At 37.6% G+C, this 26,802-nt stretch overlaps 2 protein-coding genes across 4 annotated transcripts; both read right to left on the bottom strand.

Annotated features, from left to right (window-relative positions):
• Positions 1 to 985: 985 nt before the first annotated feature.
• Positions 986 to 17,447, bottom strand: tfap2e (transcription factor AP-2 epsilon). 2 transcript variants are annotated; one of them, XM_007247880.4, is made up of 7 exons: positions 17,273 to 17,447; positions 13,748 to 14,176; positions 11,222 to 11,276; positions 3,771 to 4,002; positions 3,024 to 3,142; positions 2,793 to 2,931; positions 986 to 1,776 (listed from the first exon to the last, which is right to left on the bottom strand). In XM_007247880.4, exons 1-7 carry the CDS (start codon positions 17,315 to 17,317, stop codon positions 1,515 to 1,517), a joined length of 1,281 nt encoding a protein of 426 aa, XP_007247942.2. In that variant the 5' UTR covers positions 17,318 to 17,447; the 3' UTR covers positions 986 to 1,514. The 2 variants fall into 2 exon arrangements, with proteins under 2 accessions (XP_007247942.2, XP_007247943.2); XM_007247881.4 differs by lacking the exon at positions 17,273 to 17,447 and adding an exon at positions 16,225 to 16,385.
• Positions 17,448 to 19,839: 2,392 nt separating this feature from the next.
• ncdn (neurochondrin) lies at positions 19,840 to 26,533 on the bottom strand. 2 transcript variants are annotated; one of them, XM_007247885.4, is made up of 7 exons: positions 26,405 to 26,533; positions 25,083 to 25,316; positions 23,307 to 24,506; positions 22,047 to 22,288; positions 21,613 to 21,828; positions 21,259 to 21,401; positions 19,840 to 20,450 (listed from the first exon to the last, which is right to left on the bottom strand). In XM_007247885.4, exons 2-7 carry the CDS (start codon positions 25,293 to 25,295, stop codon positions 20,038 to 20,040), a joined length of 2,427 nt encoding a protein of 808 aa, XP_007247947.3. In that variant the 5' UTR covers positions 25,296 to 25,316; positions 26,405 to 26,533; the 3' UTR covers positions 19,840 to 20,037. The 2 variants fall into 2 exon arrangements, with proteins under 2 accessions (XP_007247947.3, XP_007247949.3); XM_007247887.4 differs by lacking the exon at positions 26,405 to 26,533 and adding an exon at positions 26,337 to 26,398.
• Positions 26,534 to 26,802: the final 269 nt, after the last annotated feature.

Genomic DNA, 26,802 nt, shown 5'->3' with positions numbered 1-26,802 from the left:
TGTAGTTCTGAAATACAATAAAACATGTATAAAAAAAAAAACAATAAGTAATAGATTTAGAATTCATGCCAGAGGTATCAGGTCGACACCATCCGTTATTGTGTTTTTAATAATATATTACATTTACCTTGAAATACAGCAATGATAAGGACAGTAATAACATTGATAATAAACATACAGCAGGGAGTACAAAAGGACAATATTTGTGTTTTTTTTTAAATACACTCCTTGAGTGATGTGCGCCATCTCTAGCTGCCGTTTACAGTTCTGCAGTAAACACAGGGCCAGTGTACACAAAGAGGGATTCACAAAGCAGGATTTCAGAGTACGGATAGACAACGGATAGAGTACGGAAGCCTAAAACAGAGCTGCCCAATACAAAATGGTACTTAACCCACTGTAAAGGCCTATTTACCAGACTAGATGTATGTAACTTCATATCTTATGATAAATAACCCAATAATAAGACAATATTTAAGTGTTTTTTGTCTGTTGTACCAATCTAATGAACCATCTAAATTTTCAATGTCAATGAGGTCAATGTAAAAATAATTGATTCCAAGTATGGTTAAATATTTATAACTTCTGTTGAATGCATTTAAAGCCCTCAGCATTGAATTCCCATTTAAAGCCCTCAGCATTGAGCAGTGGAATTCGTCTCTAGAATAATTGGTGCTTCATCCAATATGTATACATCCAATAGAGATGACTTTTGGGACCTCACTTACACTCTTTTTTTTCTAAAAGTCCTCACAGCCATGCCCCAAATTCTATTCGAAAATATAAGTTTCCTGGACAATAAACACTGTTACTACAACAAACTTATTCCCAATGGTTACTTCCTTGTAAATCCAATAGTTTTGTTGAAGAAAGTCAATGTGAAAAACATTTTTTGCAGCATTTCTATTGGTTCATCATGAGACTTGAACACAGTGTGTAAAGCTTCCTAAGGGATCTTTTTTTTTTTTTTTCAATCCAAGGAACCTGGACTTAGCTTTCCTTGTGGCACCTCTTAAGGATTTAGATGGGTGAGCTCCTTTAACTTATTATTCAGTTACTAGATGGGAATCCATACCAATCATTTAAGACATTAGTACATAGTATTATAGTTATTGTTGTCTGTCGATGTAAAAGGTAAGGGGTTAAGTTCTCTGACAGACTGAGAAATCCTGATTTGTGAGATTCTCTCCTGGTTGGACATGACGTGGCGAAGTGGGCAGTAGTGGACCCTGCTCAGGGCAGAAGAGGAGCAGTGGTCAGTCATCACTGTGTCCAGAGGAAGACATATCCCGCAGGCACAAACTCCTGTGATGCAGAGAATTGACCCCAGCTGCTTCTGAGTCAGACTTGAGTGGCGAACTTGCACACGCTCTCTCTCTCTCACACACTCACGCACGCACATACTTACCCACACACACGCACATAAATACACTCACACTCTCACTCTAAAAGGCTGGGGAAGAGTCCAGTCTCTGTTTGTTTGTCTGTCTGTCTCTGATAGAGGTCCTGGAGCCTCATTTGCGGTGTTTGAGCTCTTTCTCCTGGTGGCCCTTGCCGCCGCCCTCGCCTTTGTCCAGCATTTTGAGGGCCTCCAGCAGGTAGCTCTGGAAGGCGGAGAGGGCGGCGCAGATGGCTGGCGTGCCGAAGCCGTGGGTCAGCAGGCTGAAGTGGGTCAGGCTGCCCTGCACCCCGGGCTCCAGGCATGGCGTGGGTCGACTGGCCCCCAGCGGCGACCTGTCCTGGGACATCAGGTCAATAAACTCCTTACAGATTTCCCTGAGGGGTGAGCGGAAAGAAAGAGATAGAGAGAGTTAGTGAGGCTGGTACATTAAAAATGGCTATATATTTATAGATGTTTATATATATATAGAACAATTGCACTGTTATTGCATGCCCTTCCTTATATTTCATTGAGATTTTCCATTATTCTATGTAGATATGAAGGTTGGGTCATTTGAGTTCCCAAAAAACAAAAATACAAACAATATAACTTGATATAAGGCAAGCAGATGATGACTAAGACAACTTATGTTGTATACTATATGGACAAAAGTATTGGTACACCTGCTTGTTTATTGTCCATTCTGAAATACAGAGTATTAAAAAAAGTTTATCCTGCTTTTGTTGGAGTACCTGTCTCTACTGTCTAGGGTTGAGTTTCTACTAGATTTTGGAGAATTGCTGAAGATTCATCATCATTCAATCATCATTCCAGAGAACACAGTTCCATTACTCCACAGCTCAATACCCCTCTGGCAGGCACATTTGGCATTAGGCATGGTGCTGACAGGCACATAGATGCCAATGGATACTGTATGTCAATAGATGCCAATAGATACTGTATACTGAGATACAATGTATGTCCAAAAGGTTGTGGACACCTCTTCTAATTAATGCATTTAGCTGCCAATAGAATAGGACTATATGACCCAAAGATACATTTAAACCTATTATTGGTATCATGCTAATTGCCAGGCATTTGCTAGATGAGTAAAGCAAAGTAAAGTTGCAAATTAGCTTTGCCCATACATGATTTAAGAAGAAGGGATGTCCACAAATATTTAGACATATAGTGAAGTTTGGAGGATAATTTGGACTTTATATCCTCCTCCAACTGTTAGCTACAATAGGCTTGTAGTTCAGTCGCAGAAGTATAGAACCTTCAGACCCCCAAGTGTAATGTAGGTCAAAGGTGATAAACTACATTTGGGATTTTAGGATAAAATTGGGTCAATTTCAATTTTTGCCCAAGACATTACTATTTATAGAGTTTGAATGAATTATGGACTTACTTTGTGGCCAGCAGCATGCTCCGCCTTGTAGGAAGCTGCTCTGGATCGCTCTGCCTGCACAAGTACTCTGCTGTAGCTCTTGCTGGAAACTCTGTCTCACACACATAGCCAAAGTCCCTCGCCAGGTGCACTGCTTCACCTTTAAAAAAGAGGGGGAAAAAAGAAATTTAGATTTGCTAATATTGGTGAGGAGTTGAGGGAGTCTGAATATGTTGAAGGGAGTGTGCCTACCTTCAACCAGCGCTGTGAGAAGTGTGACGTTAGCTGCTTTGCGGCGGCCGGCAGGCAGATTCAGGCCGATCTTCTCCAGGCGTTCCCGGAGACAGCGGCCACCGTTCTTTGACTTGGCTCTGAGGAATCAGACACAGAGTGGGTTAGAACACCACCTCTCTCGCTCTTTCATCTCTATCTTGATTTCTAACTATTCTATCTTTTTTTATTGTCAGCAGCAGTTCTTCCCAAGACAAATCTCCCATTTGCCTCAAAGTTAAAAAACTCCTTTTAACTGATCTCAGACAGTCTGCAGTAGCTATACAGGTGTAAAATGTGCTGGATCCCCAGCTCTGATACATTAGCTAACAGGCGACTGTTTCAGCCATCATCACAATGGGAGTGATGAGGGAAGAGAATGCCATCTACACTCGCAGAGACAGCTTGGCCAATTGTGCTCTCTTAGACTCCGGCTGCTGATGCCAAAGCAGCTTGACATGGGATTTAAACTCACAATCCATGGTGATCCATAGTATCAGCGTCTTTTAGCTAAGCCACTTGGAACCCTACCCCAGTTACAGTGATCTCAAACTTCTTGAATGCACCATTGTTCCCCTAGATCTTCATTATTTGTTTATTAATTATTTGTATGTTTGCCAACGTCACCAAAGGTTTGGCCCTTGATCTTTTACCCCAGAGTAGTTCTATCAGAGAAAATGTCTGTCTTAGTCTCAGCCAGTGTCTGAATGTCTTTGTCTCTTCACTCACCTTCTCAGCACTCCTCCTAACAGCGAGGCATTGAGGCACTCGGGTGGGCTCAGCCTCCTCTGGACCTCTCCCACCGTCACCTTGTACTTGGATGTGGAGCTGAGGAGGGACAGGCGTCCAGGAACTGAGCAGAAAACTTCTCCAGGGTTAGAAACACCACCCAGGCCCAGGCCATCCTTACCCAGGGACAGAACGGACAGAGCTGAGCCATTCAGCTTAGAGGGGATGGGAACTGCAGGGAGAGAGAGAAAAAAGGAGAGGAGGCACACATTAGACTCCTGTTAGGCAGAAGAGCTCTTCTTTTTTGCTGTTATTCTGGATCTTTTATGAAAAATGCAGGAGGCAATGAAAAGTAGGACAACTTGTGTGCTAGTGAAGGAAGTGGTGAGGTTTAATGCGAAGCTGCTGCATCACTCAATACATTCCCTTAGCTCTATCTTCTCTCATCTGGATTGACAGCAGTTGAGGCCTGACTCTTTGTGTTGATTTTGGTTTTTAATTACTCAACCACCTTCCTGTACCCACAGCAGATGGTGCAGCAATTTCCAACGGGAAATTGTTTGTTATTCCTCTTTTAACCTTCATATATAGTGAAGTTGGATGTACACTCTTCGTCTAAAAAAAAGGGTTGTTAATATAGTTGTGCCCAAAAGGAAATTATGGATTGCAATGCTATTTGGAAGAAAGATAACTAAAATAACTAAAACGTTTACCAGGTACAACAAATGATTAAACATTTAGACAGATATGGGCAACTCTGTCATATAAGTTGAGATACACATACAGAAATTGTTTGTAACATGCTATACTCCTCAACATGGAGTTTTCTAGTAGAGGTTTCTAATAGTGTCCTGTGATAGTCCATTGCATGTAGCTTACATATTCACACAGTTCCATTAGGCCATGGCATAACATATGTGCCTTTAGTATTAGCTGCCATCACTTAAAAAGGAAGCAGTATGCGAATGAGCATTATCCTGTTGAAATAGCACACTGGAGTGTACGTTCAGAAAAGGTAGGGCCACTGGTTAGAGGACCTTATTGCCGTAACAATGCCCTGCAGCACTGATCTGTGGTCTGTAGTCTATAACTAATCAACCATCAACCAGTATCTGATCTTACTAATCCGCTCATGGCCATGTAATCAAATCCTCACAGCAATGTTCCAAGATATAGTGTAAGGGGTCTATTAAGAAAAGTTGAGACTGTTATTGCAGCAAAAGTGAAACAAAAAAATCATTACTATCATACCTTCTTTTAAAAGCAACTCTGGAGGAGCTTGTGTTTGGACACTTTATCTCCAATGTTTTATCTTAATATTATTAAAATGTTTATCTCCAAAATATGTACTTTTACAAGAGAACTTTCAGTGAGAATCATTGCATAAAGGTTTTATTCCATGTCATTTTCAATTGGTCCAACAAAATGCTGCCACTATGATTAAGAGATTGCTATCAGCTACCAGAGCCCTGAGACAGCAAAACTGGCCTTGCTCTCTCTGGGTGGGCAGATGGCGCTCTCTCCCCACATCACTCCAAAGGGTGATCGTGAACAGCACATGGTGTCTGTGAGCTGATGTATCGGAACCAAGTCGCTGCGCTTCCCTCTCAGTGTGCTGTGATGCTACTCAGCAATGCGGCATCAGCAGCAGTTTGAAAAAAGGCGGTGGCTAACTTCACCCTCCTGGAGTTATATCACTAGTGATAGGGGGCGTCCTAATGAGTGGGTTGGGTAATTGGCAATGTAAATAACTTCTATTGTTCTATTCAAAATGTCAAAAGACTTGCCTCTCTGCACATGCTCCAACATCACAATTTAGTCCATGTCAAAGTGGCTCAGATTCCTATGCTTGCCCATTTAGTATGCTTCAATAAACTGAGAATACAGGTGCCACCATCACCAGATATTCAATGCTATTCATTTTACCTGTCTGTGGTTTTAATGCTATGGCTGGTTGGTGTATGCATAATGTAAATGAGAAATATATTGAGTATTCTTGACTCTTTTTAAACCTGTCAGGATGTGAAATGACATTTTCCAAGCCAAGATTTGATTAAGACCTAAAACACTTAAACTCCATTCATGCGCTAATAATGATTAACGCTGACGGGAAGCAGTGAGCCCCATTGGCTTTTCATTTGAGCTGGAGCATCTTTGTTACATCATCCTTTAAACCCTTAATTTGGGTTCAGTAGATTAGTGCATGTAGCAGCCTAATCCCACAGTTCCCTGTTCACGGCTGTGTGGGCAGGATTTTCCACAACAATTCCGTTTGCTTGGCTGAAGGGGCTCAGAGGCTCCGTATTCAAAAAGCCAGAAATGCTCCCAATCTTTCCCTTTCTCTGGGCTGTGTGTGCATGAGTGTGTGTGTATGAGTGTACTGGGTGCTTTGTGGGGACCAAAACCATGAGAAATATGACTTTTCTGGGGTCTGTGGCTATAACATCAAAAACACTGGTTACTGGTTATGTTTAAATCTGTCAAAGGTTAAAATTGGGTAATTTTTGTGTAGTTTTTTTTAAATATGTGGCTATTTCCAACCAGCATTCAGCATCTGTCCAACTTTTGCACAACCCGATTTAGATTACCAACTAAAATGTAACTTTTGGCTCTAGATAGCACAAAAAAGAGTTACATTATTGGTAAAGTTATTGTTATTGTACACTGTAAAAAGTGAAGCATGGAGCTGTTCATTCAAGCTAATAAATATGATTGAACACATAGTACAATTATTGACTTTATTGTGAAACTCAACCTTTTTGAATTTTGATGTGTCAATTTTGATTCAGACTAAATTAATTACAATTCTGAAGGAAATAAACCAAATGTTTTGGTTCCACTGAAATCATACTCGAAGAAAAGAGATAAGGATGTAATATTTTTAATTTGAATCAAACATGAAGTGCGCATGCGCACTGTGGAGCACGGGAGAAGTTGTAGAGAAGTGCTTCAGAGCACTGAGGGAGAGAGGGAGAAAGTGCCTGAACGCGCTCGCGAGAGAGAGAATGAGAGAGGGAGAAAGTGCCTGAACGCGCTCGCGAGATAGCAACGCATGCTTATGGTATTGTGGCGTCGGGACTGGAGGGGGGGCGGAAGGAATTATGGGAGCTCACCCTGTTGGGGGAAGTGGGTGTATTTCTGCATGTTTATGTTACTGTTTATCCCAGAGTTTCATGTCATGTTTTATTATCACTGTTCTAGTATTATTCATGTAGTTATCAGTTATGTGGTTGTTTTGTGCCTCACCCTTTGTGTGTTTTCTGTGTGTGGGAGTGGGGTTAGCTGCGTTGGAGCTGTAGTTAGTTTCACTTTCAAAAGTGGAATCCCATGTAAATCCAGCTCTTAGTGTCCTCCTCAGAGCAAAATAAAAAGAGCAAGAGAGCACTGAAACGAATCTCGCTGGTAATCCGTCCTCTTCCACGCCACAGTAACTTCTGGAATTTCTGAATATGCTGCCATGTTTTTTTTTTTTTAAGTTCGGTTCAATTTAAGTGTATTAGTTTGGTTCCGAAACTGAAATGTAAAGAATTTAACTTGGATCAAGGTGAATAATTAATATTGGGTCGAGTGAAGTAATATGGTTTATGTCAAAATAAAATAATCAGGTTGTAACAATTGACTTTATTTAGATTGAGTGAAGTCAAATAGTTTAGATGCAACAAATGGACATCAATTTTTTTAATTTGAGCAGGGCTACACTTTTTACAGTGTAAAGTCTACTAAAACAACTCATTGGACCATTTGAAAGCTGAGTTGAATTTTTGCCTTATTAATAACTTATTTATGATGGTCCTTTAAAATAACTTACAAAAAATCTTTCTCAATCTTTTCTTTTCTCTAGGCTGTGTGTGCATAAGTGTGTGTACTATGTGATGTGTGGGAACCAAAGGCATGAAGAAAATGAATTGTCTAGAAAAATCATGGCTGTAACATTAAAAACACTGACATGTGATTTTTGTTACAGTGGCTTTATATGTCTGGATACTTTAGCAGTTTCTGAAGGTGATGTGTTGAAGCAAGAAAAATAGGCAAGCATAAAACAAAACTGTGTCTTTTGACCTCAAGACCACATCAAGGAGCCAAATGTTGTCAACATCATATTGACTCAAATGGTCATTGTGTTAAGCAACCACAATTTTTTTCTTTTACAAATCACTTATTTTCGCTCTTTATTTTCACTGGGGCGACACGGTGGCTTAGTGGATAGCACGTTCGCCACCCAGCACTGGGGTCTTGGGTTTAAGACCCTATCTGTTTGGAGTGTCCAAGTTCTCCCCCGTGTCTGCGTGGATTTCATCCGGGGACATTGGTTTTCATCCAACAGTCCAACAAAAACACGGAGATCAGTTAAATTGGATACTTTAAATTGATCTGGGTTGGTTCTTTTCCTCATTAAACCACTCTTATTCATGTTGCTTCGCTAAAGTAATTTATGAAAAATTGTTTTAGAGAGCAGTAAACAGGGTTAAATTTTTGTTAGCCCATCCAAAGCCAACTCACACTACAGCTTCACACTTCAGCTCTGGGTTTGGGAAAAAGCATAGCAATATCAAACATCAGTAAAGTCCCCAAAAAGAGAGGAACACCTAATTTAAATGCATGTGTGTGTATGTATTCAACCTATAAGACATTGGGTGAGTGTGTTGTATGTATGTATGTGTATGTGTGTGTGTGTGTGTGTGTGTGTGTGTGTGTGTGTGTATTGTGTCCCGTATTGAAAAGGCCGCTGCGCTCTGCGTGGGCAGCGCGCGCTTTCTTCTCCATGCGCTCTCGCCGCTGATTGGCGGACATTGACAGCGCAAGCCGCGCGCTCGCAGGCCTAAATTCACGTGGGCTTCGGGTTTGTTCTCGCTCCCAAATCCCTCCGAAAAGCCCGCGAGACTCGCTCCGGAACTGATGCCCACATGCACGCGCGCCCTGTCTACAAAACACACGGCCTTTAGCGCGCGCATTTAGAAAAAACGCTTTAAAATGTGCATGTATGATATATTAAATTCTGATCTCATTATTTTTATTAAAATATTAAGTATACATTTACAGTACATTATTAATACTATCATTATTATTTATCAGATGTATTATTGTAAAATTGGGCAAATTTCCCATTTAAATTCTAATAAAGTATAAAGTTAAATAAATCAATTTCAACACATTGTTTTGAGATATGCCATGTGAAACCTATTTGAAGATCAGCACATGGAGTTATAGCACACAATTTTGAAAAAAATATTAATTCTGAATTTTATAATGGCTTCATTGGTTTAATGGTAACAAAGGTGACTAAGGAGTCAAATATTTTTGTACTTAAAATGTACCTATAATTAAAAAAAAAGAGATATATGTGCATAAGTGTGTAAATATATGTATATGTTAGGGCTGTGTATTGCCAAGAACTTATAATACAGGGGTTATGATTCAATGTGTTGCAGTACTGTATGCAAGGGAATTGTTTAAATCAAATTTAAGGAAAACTGTCACAGTATAAAAACACACTAAATAAACCTCCTTTATTCAGATTTTATAAATATTACATGTTATATTTACAAAATCTGAATAAAGTAAGTTATATTTATAAAATCTGAATAAAGGAAGTTTATTTTTTATCCAGTTATCAGAACTGTGGAATATAATAACAGACTACAACACTGCAGCCTAGTGGTCAGAGTTTTAACACAACACAAAATGAATCACTGTCTGACACCTTCACAAGTACACTAATATCTAAATATCAGTTCTGTGATTTAAAAAATATATATAAATATATTTTTTACACTGCCAGTGTAAATATATATATATATATATATATATATATGTGTGTGTGTGTGTGTGTGTGTGTGTGTGTGTTAGCGACACTAAGGGACACAAGAGCTTCTGAGGGAAAGACTGCTTTGCGCTCGGCTCTCCCTGACCTATAAAAATCCAATTTCTTGGTATTTGGGTGGAAAGATCACACTGTGAATTCCTCATAACTCTTCTTTATCACTCCCCCTCTCTCTTAGACCCCCCCTCCTCCTCCTCCTCCTCCTCTTCCTTCATGCGCCTGTCTCTAATCCCTCTCTCTCTCTCTCTGCTATGAGCGTGAACACTTCATTAACACTCAGCGCTGCAGGCACAGACTCAGACTGAAACAGTCTCTACTTCAAATCAAATGGCAGAGCTCAATTACTTTATGTGTGTGTGTATGTGTGTGTAAGAGAAGAGGGGGTTTAGAGAGAAAGAGAGAGAGTTAGATACAGAAAGTGTGTGTGTGTGAGAGAGGGAGAGCATAACACACTCTGCTAAAAGGAGTACCCTATTCCTATTTCACATTGATTTCCCATATATGCCCACATTTATGCACTGTAAACCCAGAAGTTGTTTGAACTCAAATAAATTAAGTCTGTTTTACACAAAATTGGAGATTTCTAAACAATACTCAACTTTTTTGAGTTGTGGGCACATATATACATTAAAACTGAGATCTTTGAGTTGAACCAACTTATAATAACTGAGTTTAGTCTGTTGCCATTAACAGCTTCTTTTCCATTGGCTTCTGTCACAATCTATTTGCATACTGGGTGTGTCCAACAGTTACTGACACTCACCATCAGTGTGTAGTGATTCACCCGGGGCTACCTTAGGTAAACTTGTAGATCACAGATTATTATTAAATACTTGCTCTCTGTGTTGTAGGCTGTAGAACAAGCCTCATTTACTGAGCTGCAGTAACTCTGTGTTTTTGCGGTGCTCTCAGTACTTTTAGTTGTTTACTGTTTTCTTTCATCTACTTTTCTATGTGTATTTAAAACAAATAGTTGAATGAAACCGGAAAGAAGACTAAATACAAGTTCAGGAAAATATTAATTTTAAATATGTTTGTGTATGTATTTGTTAAGTTCACTGTACTTAAAAAATATTTTACATGAACTTAAAATTTATTAGGTAATCGGTTACGACAAAAGTTTTGAGTTCAGTCAACTTATCGGGTTTTACAGTGTGTAGGCACCCCTTTTTAAGTGAATGAGTGCTAAAAATTCAAGTGCTTTTAAATTTCAAAGTCTGGTGACACTGTTTTACTTCCATAAATGCTTTAACCAACTTTAAGTTGCACTCATTGCTGACACAGATTTGCAAATGCACACACAAACAGCTTTTTCTTGAGCAGGTAAACATGAACCTATTGGCAGAATTTAAATGCCTAATGTCAGCTGTAAACTAGATGGGGATTATCCCTCACATTTAGTGGTGCAGCTAAGCGGGAAAGAATGGGGAAGTTAAGGATGAGGTGGGGTAGTGATCATCCAACATCCTGACATCTCTAACATTTTTCAATTAATGAAATCAAATCCTCACCGTAATGCTTCAAGAAGACAGAAGACAGTGTTTCAAATAAAATCCAAACAAATTATTTTTAAGTATCCCAATACTTTTGTTCCATATAGTGTATGTGTGTTTGTGTCCTCGTCTCTTACCTTTCTTGATGACTGAGTGGTCCAGAATCCCCAGTGCGGAGGCCTCCTCCATCCCCTGATGAACAGAAGAACAGCAGTGGTTTGTAACAGAAAGCTCCTCAATTCTTCACCTCATTACAATTACCTCTCTTGCATTAGGTTTGAACTGCATAAGCAAAATCTGCTGCAAACTGTTATTTAAATGATGCCATAGAAGTGGCCACCAAACTTTGGTATTTGATGCCAATTTGACATTTATCATTTGAATACATTGGAATACATTGGATTTTAATTACTTGACATCACAAAACTAAAAATATACAGTACTGTGCAAAAGTTTTAGGCACCAAAGCAAATGACACAAATCCATTTATCTCAGTAATATGAGTGTTTTTACCTGAAAAAGCACCACATATGATTTCAACAGATTTAAATAAACATACAGTAAAAGGTGTCCCCTTTAGCCAGCATGTGTATATGTTCAGTTCTGTCAGCAGCTCACCTGATTTACCACATTTACCAATTTAACAAATCAAGTGTTGATATGATGAGAACTAGAAGTAACTCTATTAAACTCAGATGAGGAGAGATTAGGAGATGTTTTAAACTCTGCTTTTTGTAAAATTGCTGTTTCTATTAACTGTAATGCTAGTTTTTTTTTACTAAGCTAACAAACACTTACTTCACAGATAAGACACTTATTCTTTACTAAAATTCCCACAGGTGCCTAAAACATTTGCACAGTACTGTACATCAACGTCCTATACGTCAAATTGACATTAGGTATTGTCCTGATTGATTTATTGTTTTGTCACCGATGTCACGACCTACATTCAAGAGATAACAACGTCTATCGATGTTAGTGGGCAGTTAGTTAGTTTAAAGGCGTCCCTGGACACTTGCTTGTTCACACTAGTTATAGATTACAGTTTGAGTGGAGAGCGAAGTACTTTTGTAAGTTTTTTTTAATCAGTCTGTGAAGTTAAATAAAGCTTGATCTGCTCTCGTTTCTAAACTATTTACAAATTAAGACACATTTTAAGAACAATAGCAAACTCACTGCAAATCCATTGCCAAAATCAACAACAATAAATACAAATCCCTATACTTAGTGTATTTATAGAAAACACAGAAATACAGTAAAATTTAAAATTAAATATTAAAAGCACTGCTCTTTACCCAGGATCAAACTAATTTTTGTTTCGATATTCCTAACAATAATGAAACAGGAAATCGCGGAAATTGTAGATTAAATATGATTAGAAAATCTAAAACAAACTGAGCGACTTTTAAATTCGTTTAATAAACTAAATGATTAAAAACTATATTTGAAAATGTCAGATTTTTTAACAATTAACAATACTTTTCTCTAATGGTCGCTGTAAATATTTATTATTATTATTATTAACATTAAAATGATTAGGTCTAAATGAAGGATAAAACGTTAAGCACCCCTGTCCATATTACATATGTTTTAACTGTCTAAGTGTAAACTAATATGTTCTACACATTTTAAAACCCAATTACCGTGATGACATTTTAAATATTGTTTTATTATAAGTTTAATTCAGGACATAAATCCATGCTGTGTGTAAACGTGCAGAAATGTTTATATTCAAACTTTTAGATGTGCATTTTGTAGAGTATTCGTTCACATTCGTTAATTTTATTTATCATCCCGTAAATAATAAATGTGTAACCTAATTTGACCCGTGCTGAATAAATTTCGCATAGGGCAAAATATATACAGCGCATTTCGTTTTATTGTACCCAGTTCAGAACAGCGCTCTAACTTTACCTCTAAGTGGAACAAAATTGTTTAGGTCGATGTATTAATCTGAGTGGAATAAAACAAGTCAAATAGCTTGTTTCCATTTGTATTATTTTATATGTTTAAATTGTATGGGCAAATTAGTTTTTGTCAGAGCATTATACAAAAGTGGTGAAATGCTTTCAGTCACCCTTTCACGTCTGATCTGCACACTGTACTTCTTGTTTTTAGTAATTTTTCTTTCATTTAATGCTTTTCTTTAAATCTTAATTTGTTTATTTCGTCTTAATTTGACGGAAAACCAGTCGGAGATAAATGCAATTACTATTAAATTGCATTTTAGTTGCTCTGTTAATTAAAGCAGGTATCAAAGACAAGTTTTGTAAGAGGATTCACAATTTAAAAAATTTACAGAGATAAGAGAATATGTCTAAATGTAAGAAATGGAGTATACATATAGATTTTGATTTGTATAAACATATTTTCCAAAATCAATTTAGTTAGAAGAAGTGGTGTTAACATTAAGATAAGATTTTTATTTTAATTTAATTGTTTATAGTCTTTTTATTTTGACATTTAGACACATTATCTAATTAAAATAAAAACTAAACCAGCCTTAAAACAGTCCAGTTTAAGCATAGAATATTGTCATTACAAATTTAAATAGCCCTAAATATCTTGTTTTTTATTAAGCTTGCCTTTACGCTCTGAATTGGGGGAACGAAATTTAAGCTTTTTTATTTTATTAAATACAAAAATAAAGTTTAAGGACAGACCTGGAGGTCGTCCATCCCGTGATGCATCGCGATCGGACCGTCCTCGCCGAGTCCGTGCAGGAGCCGGGGCACGGTGGGGTAGTCCCGGCGCAGGGAGTGGGGCAGCAGGCCCCCGTCATCGACACGACTCCGCTGGGACAGCCACTGCTGCTGCTGTTGCTGCTGCTGCTGAGGGGGCAGGTGCTGGGACAGGTGCTGGGATGGGTGCAGGGAGCTCAGGGACTGGTAGGGGTCGGGGAGGTGCGGGTAGGACGCGTCCTGGCTCTGGGGGTACGGCAGGGAGGCCTGGGGGTACGGCGGGGGGAAGTACGGGGGCTGGAAGTCTGAGGATGGAGTGTGGCACAGCGGAGGAGCCGCGGAGAAGGAGGAGAGCTGAGGGAGGCGGGAGGGAGGCGAGGAACCGGACACTCCATCAGCCCGGTCAGGACCCTACACACACACACACAAGGAGAAATGCTTACTGTACAGACTACACACATTCTGGACAAAACTCTACCTCTACAAAAATATTCAGACACCCTGAGAGTAATTGGACAATCTAGACCAAACTGAGGATTTTCCAATTTTACAAATAAAGAGTTAACATATCTGTTTAACACATTTAGTCAGATATGTAAATAAATGTGAGAAATATTAAAAACAATTCAAGAAAAAACAATTCTTTAATGAAATTGCGCAAAGAACCATTTATACAACGTCAAACAGGGGTTATAAATCTCCCCAGCGATAAGGACCTGAGGAGCAGTAAAATTGATTCTCTAGAGCATTGGAGTTCCATCCAACCACCTGGATGATCTGGAGTGGCGGAACTAATCATCCAACATCAGCACCTGACCTCTTTGATGTTCTTGTTGCTGAAACCAATCAATTTCTCACATCAAGCGTACAGTAGTGAATGTCATTGCAGCACAGGTGGAGCAACTCTCTAATATTATTAAGTAATTGGATAAACGTCAAACTGGCCCAAAATAGTGGTATAAAATTTTTTTTTTAAAAAATTACTTAATAAATAAACAGTTTAATGTTAACATTGATAGCTTGAGCCAAACCAACAAACCAACAATGCTAAAGTACATTCCTACACTAGTTTTACAGATGATACAAATACAAAGCGATGTCCTAAAAATACATTTTTTGTAAAATTGATTGGAGGCAAACCGTTTAAGTGTTTAGAGAAACATATGTAAAGGTCCCTCACAAATGTAAACATTCTTCAAAATACCAAACGTTCATTTAAGAACTTTTTTTCGTGGCTTTACTTAAATCTAGATAATATTTACATCACTTTTTAGCATAACTGCATGTTAAAACTGAACAAACAATCCAAAAGAAGAAAAATAGGCAAATATATATTTATTTTTCCTCTTTTGGTTTGTTTGTTTAGTTTTAACATGCAGTTATGCTAAAAAGTGATGTAAATATGAAGATACTGTTAAGGTGCTGTTAAACCAAATATTTGTTTTATTATTTTATTCAAATCAAAACGTGAGTAAAATACATTTAACGTCCAGCAGTACACTCTTAATTCTAAAGCGAATTGAGCGACTCAATTGAAAAGACCAGTTTGGTCCGTGAAGAACAATTTCAATTCAGTTTAACAATAAAGAGGTTCTTTACAAGTGTACACGTCTTTTAAATGTTTTTCTTTTTTATTGAAGCAAATGTGGTTCTCATTCAAAGATCCCTCACCATCTTTTTAGCGTTGTAAGTTTTCAAACACAGAAATGAGCTTTGATGTTATATGATCAGCACAGATCTAATATAATATGAAATACGAGAAAATTTCAAATTGAAAAAAGGAATTATTTTTTTTCTTTTTACATTGAATCTTTAAAAACGTATTACAGTAACGCTTTGTTTTTTTCATAAACGTTATAGGCCTATTTATTGTAAGCGTCAGTATGGAATAAATGTGTGTATGGGTTTGTGCAGCAGGTGTCCTAGTTAACACAGACACACACTTGCACCTGCCCGCACGTGCGCACGCGTGGCAAGAAGCTCACAGATTTTTTTAAATGTCTATATAAAATGAATGAGCAACGAGAGTAACACATTCTGCAAATAAGCAACAAAGCGAACATCGCTTCAGCTCTTCAGCAAGACAACAAATTAACAGATGATCTGTCAAAGAGTCAGTGGTGTGAGGGTCAATCGGTCATACCGAGTCGATGATCTGCTGCACTAAAATCAATTCAGTTAAAGCAGCTTCAGAATAAAAACTGGAACATATAAAACAAAGCAATCACAATTCATACTGGTTGCTTAAGAGTTTCCTATTGCATTCACACCTGTTCACTTCACTTTACATACAACATGCTTTAATTCCTGGCACTTAAAAATCACACGCAGAATTGTAAACATAAATACATAAACGCCTGAACATAGACCTTCACAGCTCATCCAAATCTAAATATCCTTTTTAAATAAAGAAAAATCTTCTTTTCCATAATCCATCAGGTTTAAGACAGTGGACTCACCATGGCGGAATAGGTGTGCAATAGCATGGGTATGTGGATGTGAATGTGTGGAGAGGAAAAACAATCCTCCAGATAAATCAGGATAAATCAGTAAAAGTCCCAGAGAGGCATTAGTGGAGTTAGAGTGGGTGCAGGAGGCCGGTTCTGCCCTGGTTCTTCAGCGCTCCGGCCCTTATACCCCCCTAACAGGAGGGGAGGGGGCACCTTAAAGGGCCAATGCAGCAATGCAGGAATTCCTCCAAACTGCATTTGAGCAACTGACTACATTTAAAAAATAAATAAATAATGCAATGATCTTTTTACGAATCAGTGCAATAAAATACATTTTTCCAAATCACATTTAATTTTATTTAGAATCTACAATCCACAATGTGAAATACACATATGTCCGATATAAAATAATAAAAAAATAATAATACATTTGAAGTTAAATTGTAAAGCTTTATCGTATAGTATTAGCTGCATGCATTTCTTATCACGCGCGTTAAACATGAATACATGCAGTTTAGCTCATTTTTTTTTAAATAGCATAGTTTGTTTGATTGTTTAGGACAGAAAGAAACAATCTAGTTGAACTAAGCGTCACTCAGTATTATAAAACAAATGCAATTTACCTTGTTGTTTATTTTTATCAAGTTGACTAAAGCAAAAAGCTCTTTAAAAAAGTCTGAGCAACATTACAATTTTAAGTGTTACAAAAAACACTTTTTTAAGTGTTACAAAAAAACACTTTTAGTTTAGACTACTTTTACTTTTTTTACAATATTTTGTCAATAGAAAGTCTGTTAAATGTTTAAATGTAAACTACTTTGTAGAGGGAAAACATTACAAATAAAACAGAAACATTTAGACATTAAAAAAATTATAGCTCCTCCTGCATGTTTAAAATAGCTAATAGACAGTGGTGATCTATTTTGTACATGTTTGATGCAGCCCTTACAAAAAACTCAATTTCACATGCAAACTCAATTCTATTGATTAGTTGCATCAAAAAGTTTGTCTATAATCTGTAAAAAAAAAAGTAAAAAACAGTAACATGTGTGTTTACCTGTATGCAGTATGGATCAGTCTTGGCTCGGGATTTCCACAGCATGATGCTGCTGCTGATGAGATGATGCTGCCTTGAGGAGGATGAGGATTGAGGAGAGGGAGAAGCGCATGGAGCGGCACGCAGCAGAGCGCGGAGTGAGAGCACCGACAGCACGCGCACTTTTATTCACACAAAGAGAGAGAGAGCATGAAAGGGGAGGGAGAGGCAAACTAAAACAGAGAAAGAGAGAGAGGGGGTGGGGGGTAGAGAGTGGGGGATGATGGTGATGGTGATGCTGATATGAGGAGTGAGGTTTTACACCAGCAGACTAAACCGAAAATGTTCTCAAACTCTATTTTATCATGTTATTTTACAATGTAACATTATGTGTGATCTAAAATCAGAAGTGTTTTCATCTCATGGTGGAAATAAACAGTTATTGGAAACAAATATAGGAGAATACCCTGCAGTCAGCAAAGATGTGTAAAAGTAAAAGTAGCATACACTCTTTTTATCTTGTGAAACAAACAAAAATATTGTTACAAACATTGTTTCCACCCAACTTAAGAAATATATTGTTGCTCAGACTTTTTAAAGAGCTTTTTGCTTCAATTAACTAAAAATAGTCCATTCAGTTTCAAACGTTAAGCTGTACTTTTTTTCAGTGTAGTGTCAATTTAACAAAACAATGAACCATGCATAAGCAAACTAAACCTTTAAAACAACTAAAATAAAACATATATCTGCGCAGAAACCTTAGTGCATTTACGCAGTAAATATGTCAGTAATAAACCTACATATTTAGAGTTAAATATAAAATGTGTATTTTAAAATGTAACACCCACAGTGTTAACGCTAACAGTGTAATAGTGTATATTTAACACTGGCACATTTATTATACTGTAATGGATTTTTCGTTCTCCTATTTTTTTTGTCTTTTGCTAGACGTGTAAAAAACAGATCAGCATAACAGATAATTACAACTGCAAAACTAAAAAAAATGGAATTTAGGTCAAATTAAGACAAAACAACTGTAAAATTAATGATATAATTTTAATTTTCACAAAAACAGTGTAACTTTGATTTGTTAGTATTTGATACTTGTAATAAATTGTAAAATACAAGTTTTACCTACCTCAGAAGCATGTTTACAGTCTATCAGAACCGGGCCCAACATTTACGCATTAATATAAATGAATCAAATTCATCCTGGTTCGGACCTTTTAATGCATTTTAGATTAATTACAATTATCAATCACTCAACATTATCCTGCTGTAATTTGGGCGCCATCTGCTGGCAGTTTCATTAAATCACCAAGTGAATCTAAAACCAAAACACAATCCATGACATTAAACCAAACCAAACCAAAGATTAAGTAAAAGTGCACATTAAAAAGATACCCAAATATAAATGTTTAACAAAGCTTAGATGTTAAATCACATTACATAAACCAAATCCACCCTCATTTATATCTAATGTAATCCAGTTGAATTGCCATTATTAATAATTTTATATTAATCAGACTGTAATATAGGCCCCATCTGATAGCAGCTTTCCAGTAAGCCTCAAGCAAAAACAAAATCCATGTGAAATAATATCAACTAAACTTTGTCAAGAACTAAAACAGAAGAGTAAAACTAAAATAAAAGTAGATCTTCTTGTTGAATACACCTGAATATGAAAAAGATAGTTAGGATAATTTAAAAATAGTATGCATTTGAACTTTAGTAAAATGTAAGTATAAATTGTAAATGTAAAGCCACTACCCACCTCATGCCATTCAACTATTTTACTTTATATTGTAATAAGGCCCTAATCTAGTGGCAGCTGAACTTATCCAGTGAACCATAATTTGTCAAGGGCTTAAGCAGAACAGTAAATAAAGTACAAAAAAGTTGATTTTTCACAAATATACTGTAGAATAATCAAACCATACACAACTTTAATTCTAAATAATTAAAAGTGACTTTTTTATCTAAGCAACACCACCTCAGAAACATGTCACGTAATCTGAAATAAACCAAATCCACCCTGACTGAGATGTTATACCTCAGATTTATTTTCTCTTGTTCTTTTGTTTTAAAATAAAAAGTTGAGTCTCAAAATTTAGGAGTGTAAAATAAACGCAGGAGGGGTGATTTCACCAACAGAACAAAAATAGCCACTTAAAAAGCAGTAAAGTGCCCGCTCAATTATCCAAAAATAATATTTGTTTTGTTTGTTTAGGGAACTCCCATAAACCATGAAAAAGTAAAATCGTAAACTCTTCACAGATATATTTATATGTAGTATAAATAAATAAATATATATTTTTAAATCATTTTTAGTTGTGAATTAAAGTGTAAGTGTAAGCTCTAAGTGTAGTCAGTTACTACCCACCTTAGAAAGATCCTTATTAAAATATTTTCCATTTCCAAATGTTAAATTAAACTTGTTTAAACATTTTACAGTTTTTTTAATCAATTCCCATTACTATTAATTCAGCTTTACCCAGTTTGTGATGAGGGCGCCATCTTGTGGCAGCACAACTCATTCAGTAGGCTTCAAAATAAAACCAAAAGGCATTGAAATAAAACCAAACCAATTCATTTTAAGCAAAAATATTTTTTATTTAATTTTCTGGATTGGGAAAAATAACTACAGGAACCATATTTATATAGATATATATTTTAGAAATTACTGATGGAGGCATAATTATAATTATGGCGCCACTTTTGTGAGCATCACCACAGCTAGATGAATGTACAGATGCACAACATGCAAACAAGCAGGTAGCATGATCTCAGTCCTTCAGCTCCTTCATGCCGTGAAGAGAGCTCCTCCCATCTCTTTTTGTGGATTTTCTGATATCTTGTCGACAGAGTGGGCACTGGTGGGCGAAGGCACACAGGGCCTCCTCCAGAGCATGTTGGGAATGGGGGTCCGGCAGGCTGCTGCTCGACTCCAGCAGGCTGAGGGTGTTCTGCAGCCAGCCGTCCTCTCTGGCCAGCGCTGTTATCCAGGGCTGCGCGTTCACACAGCCGCCCAGAGCCTGCAGCCCGAGCCTCCACAGCTCGCTCACCTCGTCCCAGTATGGCTCCCACACGGGACTGAGCCGTGCCTGCCCCCCTTTCTCACCTGGCTGCAGCGCCCCCAGCAGGAACCGGAGTGCACAGGAGAAGAAACGCCGCGGACCAGAACCAGACTCCACTGGACCTAAAGGGCAAATGATAAATATTTGTATTTATTTATTTATACAGTATTATTCAATTAATATAGTTTTTCATCCAGACTACGAATGAACACATTCAAGAAATTAATATCTGTGGTGATTTTAACTTGTGGTTTCTGTGGCTGGTAACTGTGCAAAAAGAGCTCACTCTTGTTTTTTTCCTGATGAGAGCCAGTTTCATCATAGTGTTTGATGGTCTTTGCAAACACACTTTCAAAGATAATTAAAGTTTTCAGATTGACTGACCTTTTCTTAAAGTATTTTTTTCTTTAGCCATTCTAAGTTACTCTACCTCAAAATTCAGTCACGATGACACTTTGAAAAATCTGCAAAATTTGTTTACTAAATAATTACATATGTTTTCCTTCAATTAATCAATAATGCAGACCTTTTATATAATGAAAAACCTCTAAAATTTAAGATGTGTCCAAACTTTACACACATTACATGGGGGTTCCCCAGACAGGGATTAAGCCTAATCCTTAAATATATTTGTATATATTTGTATTAATTTAAAATGCTGTGTAGTAAAAAACTAGGCTTAGTTATATTTTGATTCCCTTTATTTTAATAAGACACAATAAATAAGCAGGTGTTCCAATATTTTTGTACATGTAAAATATTGCTTTGAATTCTTTAGGCACAAATATCTTAGCAACAAAAATGTTTTTAGCATCTTCTACACAAATTGTTTATTGTTCTCTTAAATATGAACTCACTGTCATATAAAAACCTCTCATCTCCAAAAAGTGAAACTTGGCAAAGTATTCCACATGTTCGCAATATGCATACCTTTGGAGGCTGATTTCAATCTTCCAATCATGAGACCCAGAGTGCAGCAATTGGCTGCCAGGACCAGGAGGCGAGTCTTATGAATGAGTACCGGAAGCGCTTCACTTAGCATTGCCTCAAGAGAAGCAAAGCAAGAATCAGTCCTGCAAACACACAGAGCAGCGAGGGACAATAAGTAAACAAAATCAACAGGCTGCAAATAGAGTGCAGAATGAATTAATTAAAGGAGATTTTCTGAATCCTTTCTATTATCTTTCATTTTTTACACAAAGATGTTTCTTCTAAATATGAGTGAAGATTCAAACAGAGTTTCTAATGTTTCTATGATCATACAAACATTTCCACAGTGTGTACCTGACTCTGTCTGGTTCTGTAACAGCAAAGTTGAGAAGGGCAGAGCAGGCCGTTTCCAGGCTAGGGTCTCTCTTTACAGTTTTCCCACTCTGTGTTCTCAGCACTTCCCAGCCCCGGTTAAGAAAGTGCACCAGCAGAGCTGGAGTATCCAGAGAAAGAAGCACCTTTCTGGGACCCTCTTCAGCTGACAAGTGGCAGAGTGCTGGGAGGAGATATCTTAGAAGAGAAAGAGAAAGATACTTCATGCTACAGAATCTGTCATATAAGTGTGGTAATGCTGGACACTTAGTGCTTTAACATTCACTCCAAGTTTGACCTCAGTTTAGATCATTCAGTGGTTTTTAGTGTCTTTAATGAATGAATTTTAAGACATGCTTTAGACAACTCCTGTAGTCAAGCATCTAAAACACATCCTGATCTTTGCCTCAACCAACCTCAGGGCATTTTCTCCTGACCATGTTCCCGTCTGTGAGCCATCACTGACTGACAGCTTTGACATCCAGTCAGCAAGACCTTTGTCTTTTCCCTTCTGCAGGTGGTGTTTGGCATAGCCAATGAGAAAAGGCAGAAGGGCAGTGACCTCCTCCTTTAGACATGAAGTCTCTTCAGCCAGCCAGGCGCAGAGGGAGCGGAAAGTGGCAAAGAGGAAGGGATCATCATATGAGCTTGAGTCAACCTGCAGGAACCCCAAAACACAAGTATTTTTATTCATGAGTAAGTAGGATTGTGTATTTTGCATATTAATGGCATTTTATATAAAAGATTCAGGATAACCAGTAAAAAACTGTAAAATAATACTAACTAATAAAAGTTACATAAAATATATATACAGCATATGGAAAAAACATATTGGGGACTACATATTACACCTATGGGAGCTTTTCTAACATTTCATTTTAAATAAGTGAGCTTTTTAGAGTCACTTACTCTGATTTTACTAATGTTTACAGAGTAGGGGCGATGTGGCCCTAAAATAATATCATGGTCATTTTAAGGTATTTTTGCGATAACAATATAGTTGGCGATATGAAAAAACAATGAATTAAAAAAAAAATATTTCAAAAATACACTACTGCAACAAAATAAAAATTAAACTCTATTATTGCATTTAATAGGAAACGGCACACCCCTAACTGGGATATTAAAAAATATATATTTTTTTAGATTTGTAACAGAAGTCAATGATCCAGAATGTCATGATACTAAAAAAAAACACTCCAAATATCTCCATATATCCAGGATTAAAGTAAAATAAATGATACTGGACAGATATAATCTGTCTCTAGTAGATATATAATGGGAAATGAGAACAGTGTAAATTATTATTTTGCTTAAAACAGCAAAAAAAAGTAGTAGCCTGATGTGATAATTAGGGGTGGGTGATATGGCATGATATTTCAGGGTATAATATTGTTCACGATATTCAAAAATGGCGCACTCCTATTATAGAGGCAAATTGTATTTTTCTGTTAGGCTGTGTTTTAGTACCTACCAAAAGTGCTCCATGAAATGATAGATACCACAGGACACTGTTAGAGGTCTTGTGGAGTTCATGCCTCAAATGGTCAGTTCTATTGTGGTGGCCTAAGCAGGGTCTACTCAATATTAGACACAGGTTCTAATGCTGAGGCTGATATGTGTATGGATTGTGGTTACATGTTAAATAATTCAAGTAATTTCCATTTTTCTCTCACCTGCTGCAGGTAGTAAATAACAGCAGAGAAAGCCTCCTCCAGAACTCCAAGGACCTGCCTGCTCTGCTGCAGACTCAGCCCAGCAATGGCTGTCTCCGGCTGGGCAGGACTGGGATTAGACCCCTGAGTGCATGCTTGCTCCATGGCTGCCTCCATGATGCGGTAACAGGCAGTGAGTGTGTTCTGCTGCTGAGCAGAAAGCTGAGTACCTGGTGGCTCCTCCAGAAGCATCCTCACTTCCACACATGCCCGATTTACCAACAGACAGCAGAACTTTGGGGATCCAGTCGGCTCCCAGCCACACAAGTCCAGCAAACAAGCAGACAGCACCAGAACTGGCCCCAGATGATCTATGCTGAGTTTACCTTGGACCAGTGGACGTAATGATGCCCACAGACTGGACACTGAATCTTGGAGCTCCTTGGTCAGAGGCTCTGCTGTTGGAGGAGGGAGGAACTGTGGTACAGAAGAGCACAAGTCCAGGCGATCCTGGTTTGGAGCTTGGCTGAAGTTCTGGGAGATGGTAGCAAGAAGAGAAAGAAGTTCTGATTGGTGTTTGCTCCACACCCGCTCCCTAATATTGCTGGACAGAAGGTGAGCCAAAAGTGGAAGACCTTTCTCATGGCTGAGAGTCTGTTTTTTCAACACAGCCCTGCACAGAGCAGGTACAGCACCACGAGACAGCAGCTGATCAGGGCCACGTGGGAGAGAGCATACTGTGCTCAGAACCTGGTAGCAGTCAGCTGCCAATGCCTCATCCAGTTTAGAAGCAGGGGGCTGGACCCCATCTACACCTTCACCTAAGGAACTTTCTGGAACATCCTCTCCTGTGTTGTGCTCTGTGTCTGTGTCACATGATGTAGAGTTTCCATTTGGACATGATTCCTCAGAATTATTGGTTTGAGATGCAGAATTATGCTGTGTTTGCTTCTGACTGTCTGCTATTCCATTTTCCAGCAGGCCCAGGAGGAGAGGGATGGTGCTCAGCAGCTGAGGATGGGTGGCCATGTCCAGGTCTGTGCTGAGAGCAGCCAACAAGGCAGTGCCCAGAGAGAGGAGCTCCTCAGGGGGAAGTCCAGAGCCCTCACTCCCCCGGATGGCAGTCACCAGGAGGCGTGCAGGGAGGTTAAAACCCACTGCTTCGAAGACACGATGCAGGGTCTCCCTGTCAAGCTGATTGGCTGGACACAATCGAGTAATCTAAAGAGAAGATGTATTTAAATTACAATTACATGGATTAAAAACAATAAAAATTCCTAAGGGGACACAAGACATTTCTTTAAGAGTTAACTATGATTTATTGTTAATAATAAAGTTATTAATGAGTGGCTTGTTAGAGAATCATATAATACTCACTTTACATTACTTTAAAAAAATTGCCTATTCATAAACGTCCAGTTATATACTGTAATAGGCCTTAAGAAAGGTAAGACTTTATCAGATGCTTCAAAGTTGATAATTGTCATGTTGGGAAATAGAACTAACAGGAAACTAACTAATACTGACAATACAGGTTTTTACCAAGAAAATATATGAGATACGTTAATTAATAAATTGTTAATAGACAGTACCCAAGCCAGTACTAATAATGACATCATAAGTTAGCAGAGCATTGATTAACTAAAACTTAGCACAAAATGATGTTCATAGTTCATTGTTAATGCACAGACTTAATGCACAGACTAAAATTAGTAATAAAATGTAAACACTGTCTCAGAGCAGATCTTTTAAAATAACATTTTTGTTCACACTACACAGCTGACAGAATGACTTTACCAGAAGAAGAGCTGCCAAGATGTGGCTGTCGTTTTTGGCGTGAGTGAGCGCGTGCAGACAGCGCTCCAGCACATCCTGCTGAGCTGCAGACAGGCCTTTAGTTTCAGGTTCAGGAGCAGTAGAAGAACCATCTGCTTTGCATTGCTCCTCACTATTTGAATGATGTTGGGAGGATACCTCCTCCTGGCTGATGGGACTTTCACTTTCAGACATCCTTAGTGTTGGTCAACATACCTGTAAATATATCAGGATGTGATGAGTGAGACCATATATTGGGACACTACAGAAAGCAGAAAGGCGATAGCCTAGGCAAATCTAGAATTCTCACATTTTTGGCTCCAAAAATTAAGACATGCCATGTACAATAGGAAAATATGGGAAAACTATGATGTTTCTAGGCTGACAAAGACAGGACCGGTCAAAAATTTGGACACACCTTCTCGATTAAAGTTTTTTTTTTTTTTAATTTAATGCATTTTCTACATTTTAGATTAATATTAAAGACATGAAAACAATTCAGGGACGTAGTAAATTGTAAAAAAAAATGTAAAGGAAAGCAGCAAATATTGTTCATCATCTCCAGAAACTCCTTCAAGACGCTGAGAAAACTATTCCAGGTGACTCTCCCTCATGAAGACACTGAGATTAAAATACCAAGTGTGCGCAGATCTCTCCTAAAAGATAAATGTGCTACTTAGAAAAATCTATAGTATAGATTTCTGGTTTGTTTAACACTTACACTTGTGTAGATTTCACGTCTATAATGCAAATTGTAGCAACAATGTAAACAAAAAACATGAAAAGAGAGGAAACACATTGAATAAAAAGAGGTGTGTCCAAACCTTTTACAGGTACTGTATATTGGTAAAATAAACTCACGACCACATTAAAACCTACTAACGTTAGTTATTTGCCTAGACACGAGAAGCAAACAATTAAACATATGGAAGCAGAAATACTGGAGATACTGTTGAATATGCACACAAACAGAAAGCACAGAGGGCCCTCCTTATACCACCAATTAGTACTAAACCTAGTTACTAAACCAAGACCATTCATTTACACTTTCTCCACATTAACTTCCTGACATAACCACTTTACCAAGTGAAGTAACCCAGCTAATCCAGGTTAGCTAAATAAGATCAGCTAGTTAAACTGCGCTCTCACTCGATCTTCCTGCTCACAGCGCGTATCAGTAAACAGCGCCGCTGTACCGAGATAACTGATTAAATGAGTAAAAGAGAAGATTAGAACCTGCCGGACCGAGAAATTCCAAAACATCAAACCATCAAAACACGAGGAGAACGTGTCAAATCACTTACGTTATCCATGCGACCGAACACCGACTTCCGCCAAAATACATATTAAAAGTCACTTAAATTTCAAAATAAATCTTAAGCTAAATTTGTCCTCGTTTCTGATACATTTTCAACGGATGCACTGAAATGATTTGTTTTGAATTAAACCGAACAAAATTAAATATTTTCCTTAAAAATATATAATATGTGTTTTATCTTCTTATTATTTAACCAATTCTTACATTTAATAGCCATTATTATTATTATTATTATTATTATTATTATTATTATTATTATTATTATTATTATTATTATTATATAAACTAATTCTTAAATTTAATAGCCACAATTTATTATTTCTTTTCACGTATTATTATTATTATTATTATTATTATTATTATTATTATTATTATTATTATTAT

This window comes from Astyanax mexicanus, chromosome 3 (genome assembly GCF_023375975.1).
Source record: "Astyanax mexicanus isolate ESR-SI-001 chromosome 3, AstMex3_surface, whole genome shotgun sequence".
NCBI lineage: Eukaryota > Metazoa > Chordata > Actinopteri > Characiformes > Acestrorhamphidae > Astyanax > Astyanax mexicanus.
Note: the sequence above shows the minus strand (reverse complement) of the source record. Positions and strands in the feature narration are given on the sequence as shown.

What these genes read in the sequence shown, in the direction of transcription:
- ncdn (XM_007247885.4), bottom strand. Translation starts at nt 25,295, where the DNA reads ATGTCTGAAAGTGAAAGTCCCATCAGCCAGGAGGAGGTATCCTCCCAA. An exon ending in TCTTGGCAGCTCTTCTTCTG is followed by an intron (nt 24,507 to 25,082) that starts GTAAAGTCATTC and finishes TCTTCTCTTTAG; the next exon opens with ATTACTCGATTGTGTCCAGC. An exon ending in TTATTTACTACCTGCAGCAG is followed by an intron (nt 22,289 to 23,306) that starts GTGAGAGAAAAA and finishes GGGTTCCTGCAG; the next exon opens with GTTGACTCAAGCTCATATGA.
- tfap2e (XM_007247880.4), bottom strand. Translation starts at nt 17,317, where the DNA reads ATGCTGTGGAAATCCCGAGCCAAGACTGATCCATACTGCATACAG. An exon ending in TTAGGAGGAGTGCTGAGAAG is followed by an intron (nt 3,143 to 3,770) that starts GTGAGTGAAGAG and finishes CTGATTCCTCAG; the next exon opens with AGCCAAGTCAAAGAACGGTG. An exon ending in TCTCACAGCGCTGGTTGAAG is followed by an intron (nt 2,932 to 3,023) that starts GTAGGCACACTC and finishes TCTTTTTTAAAG; the next exon opens with GTGAAGCAGTGCACCTGGCG.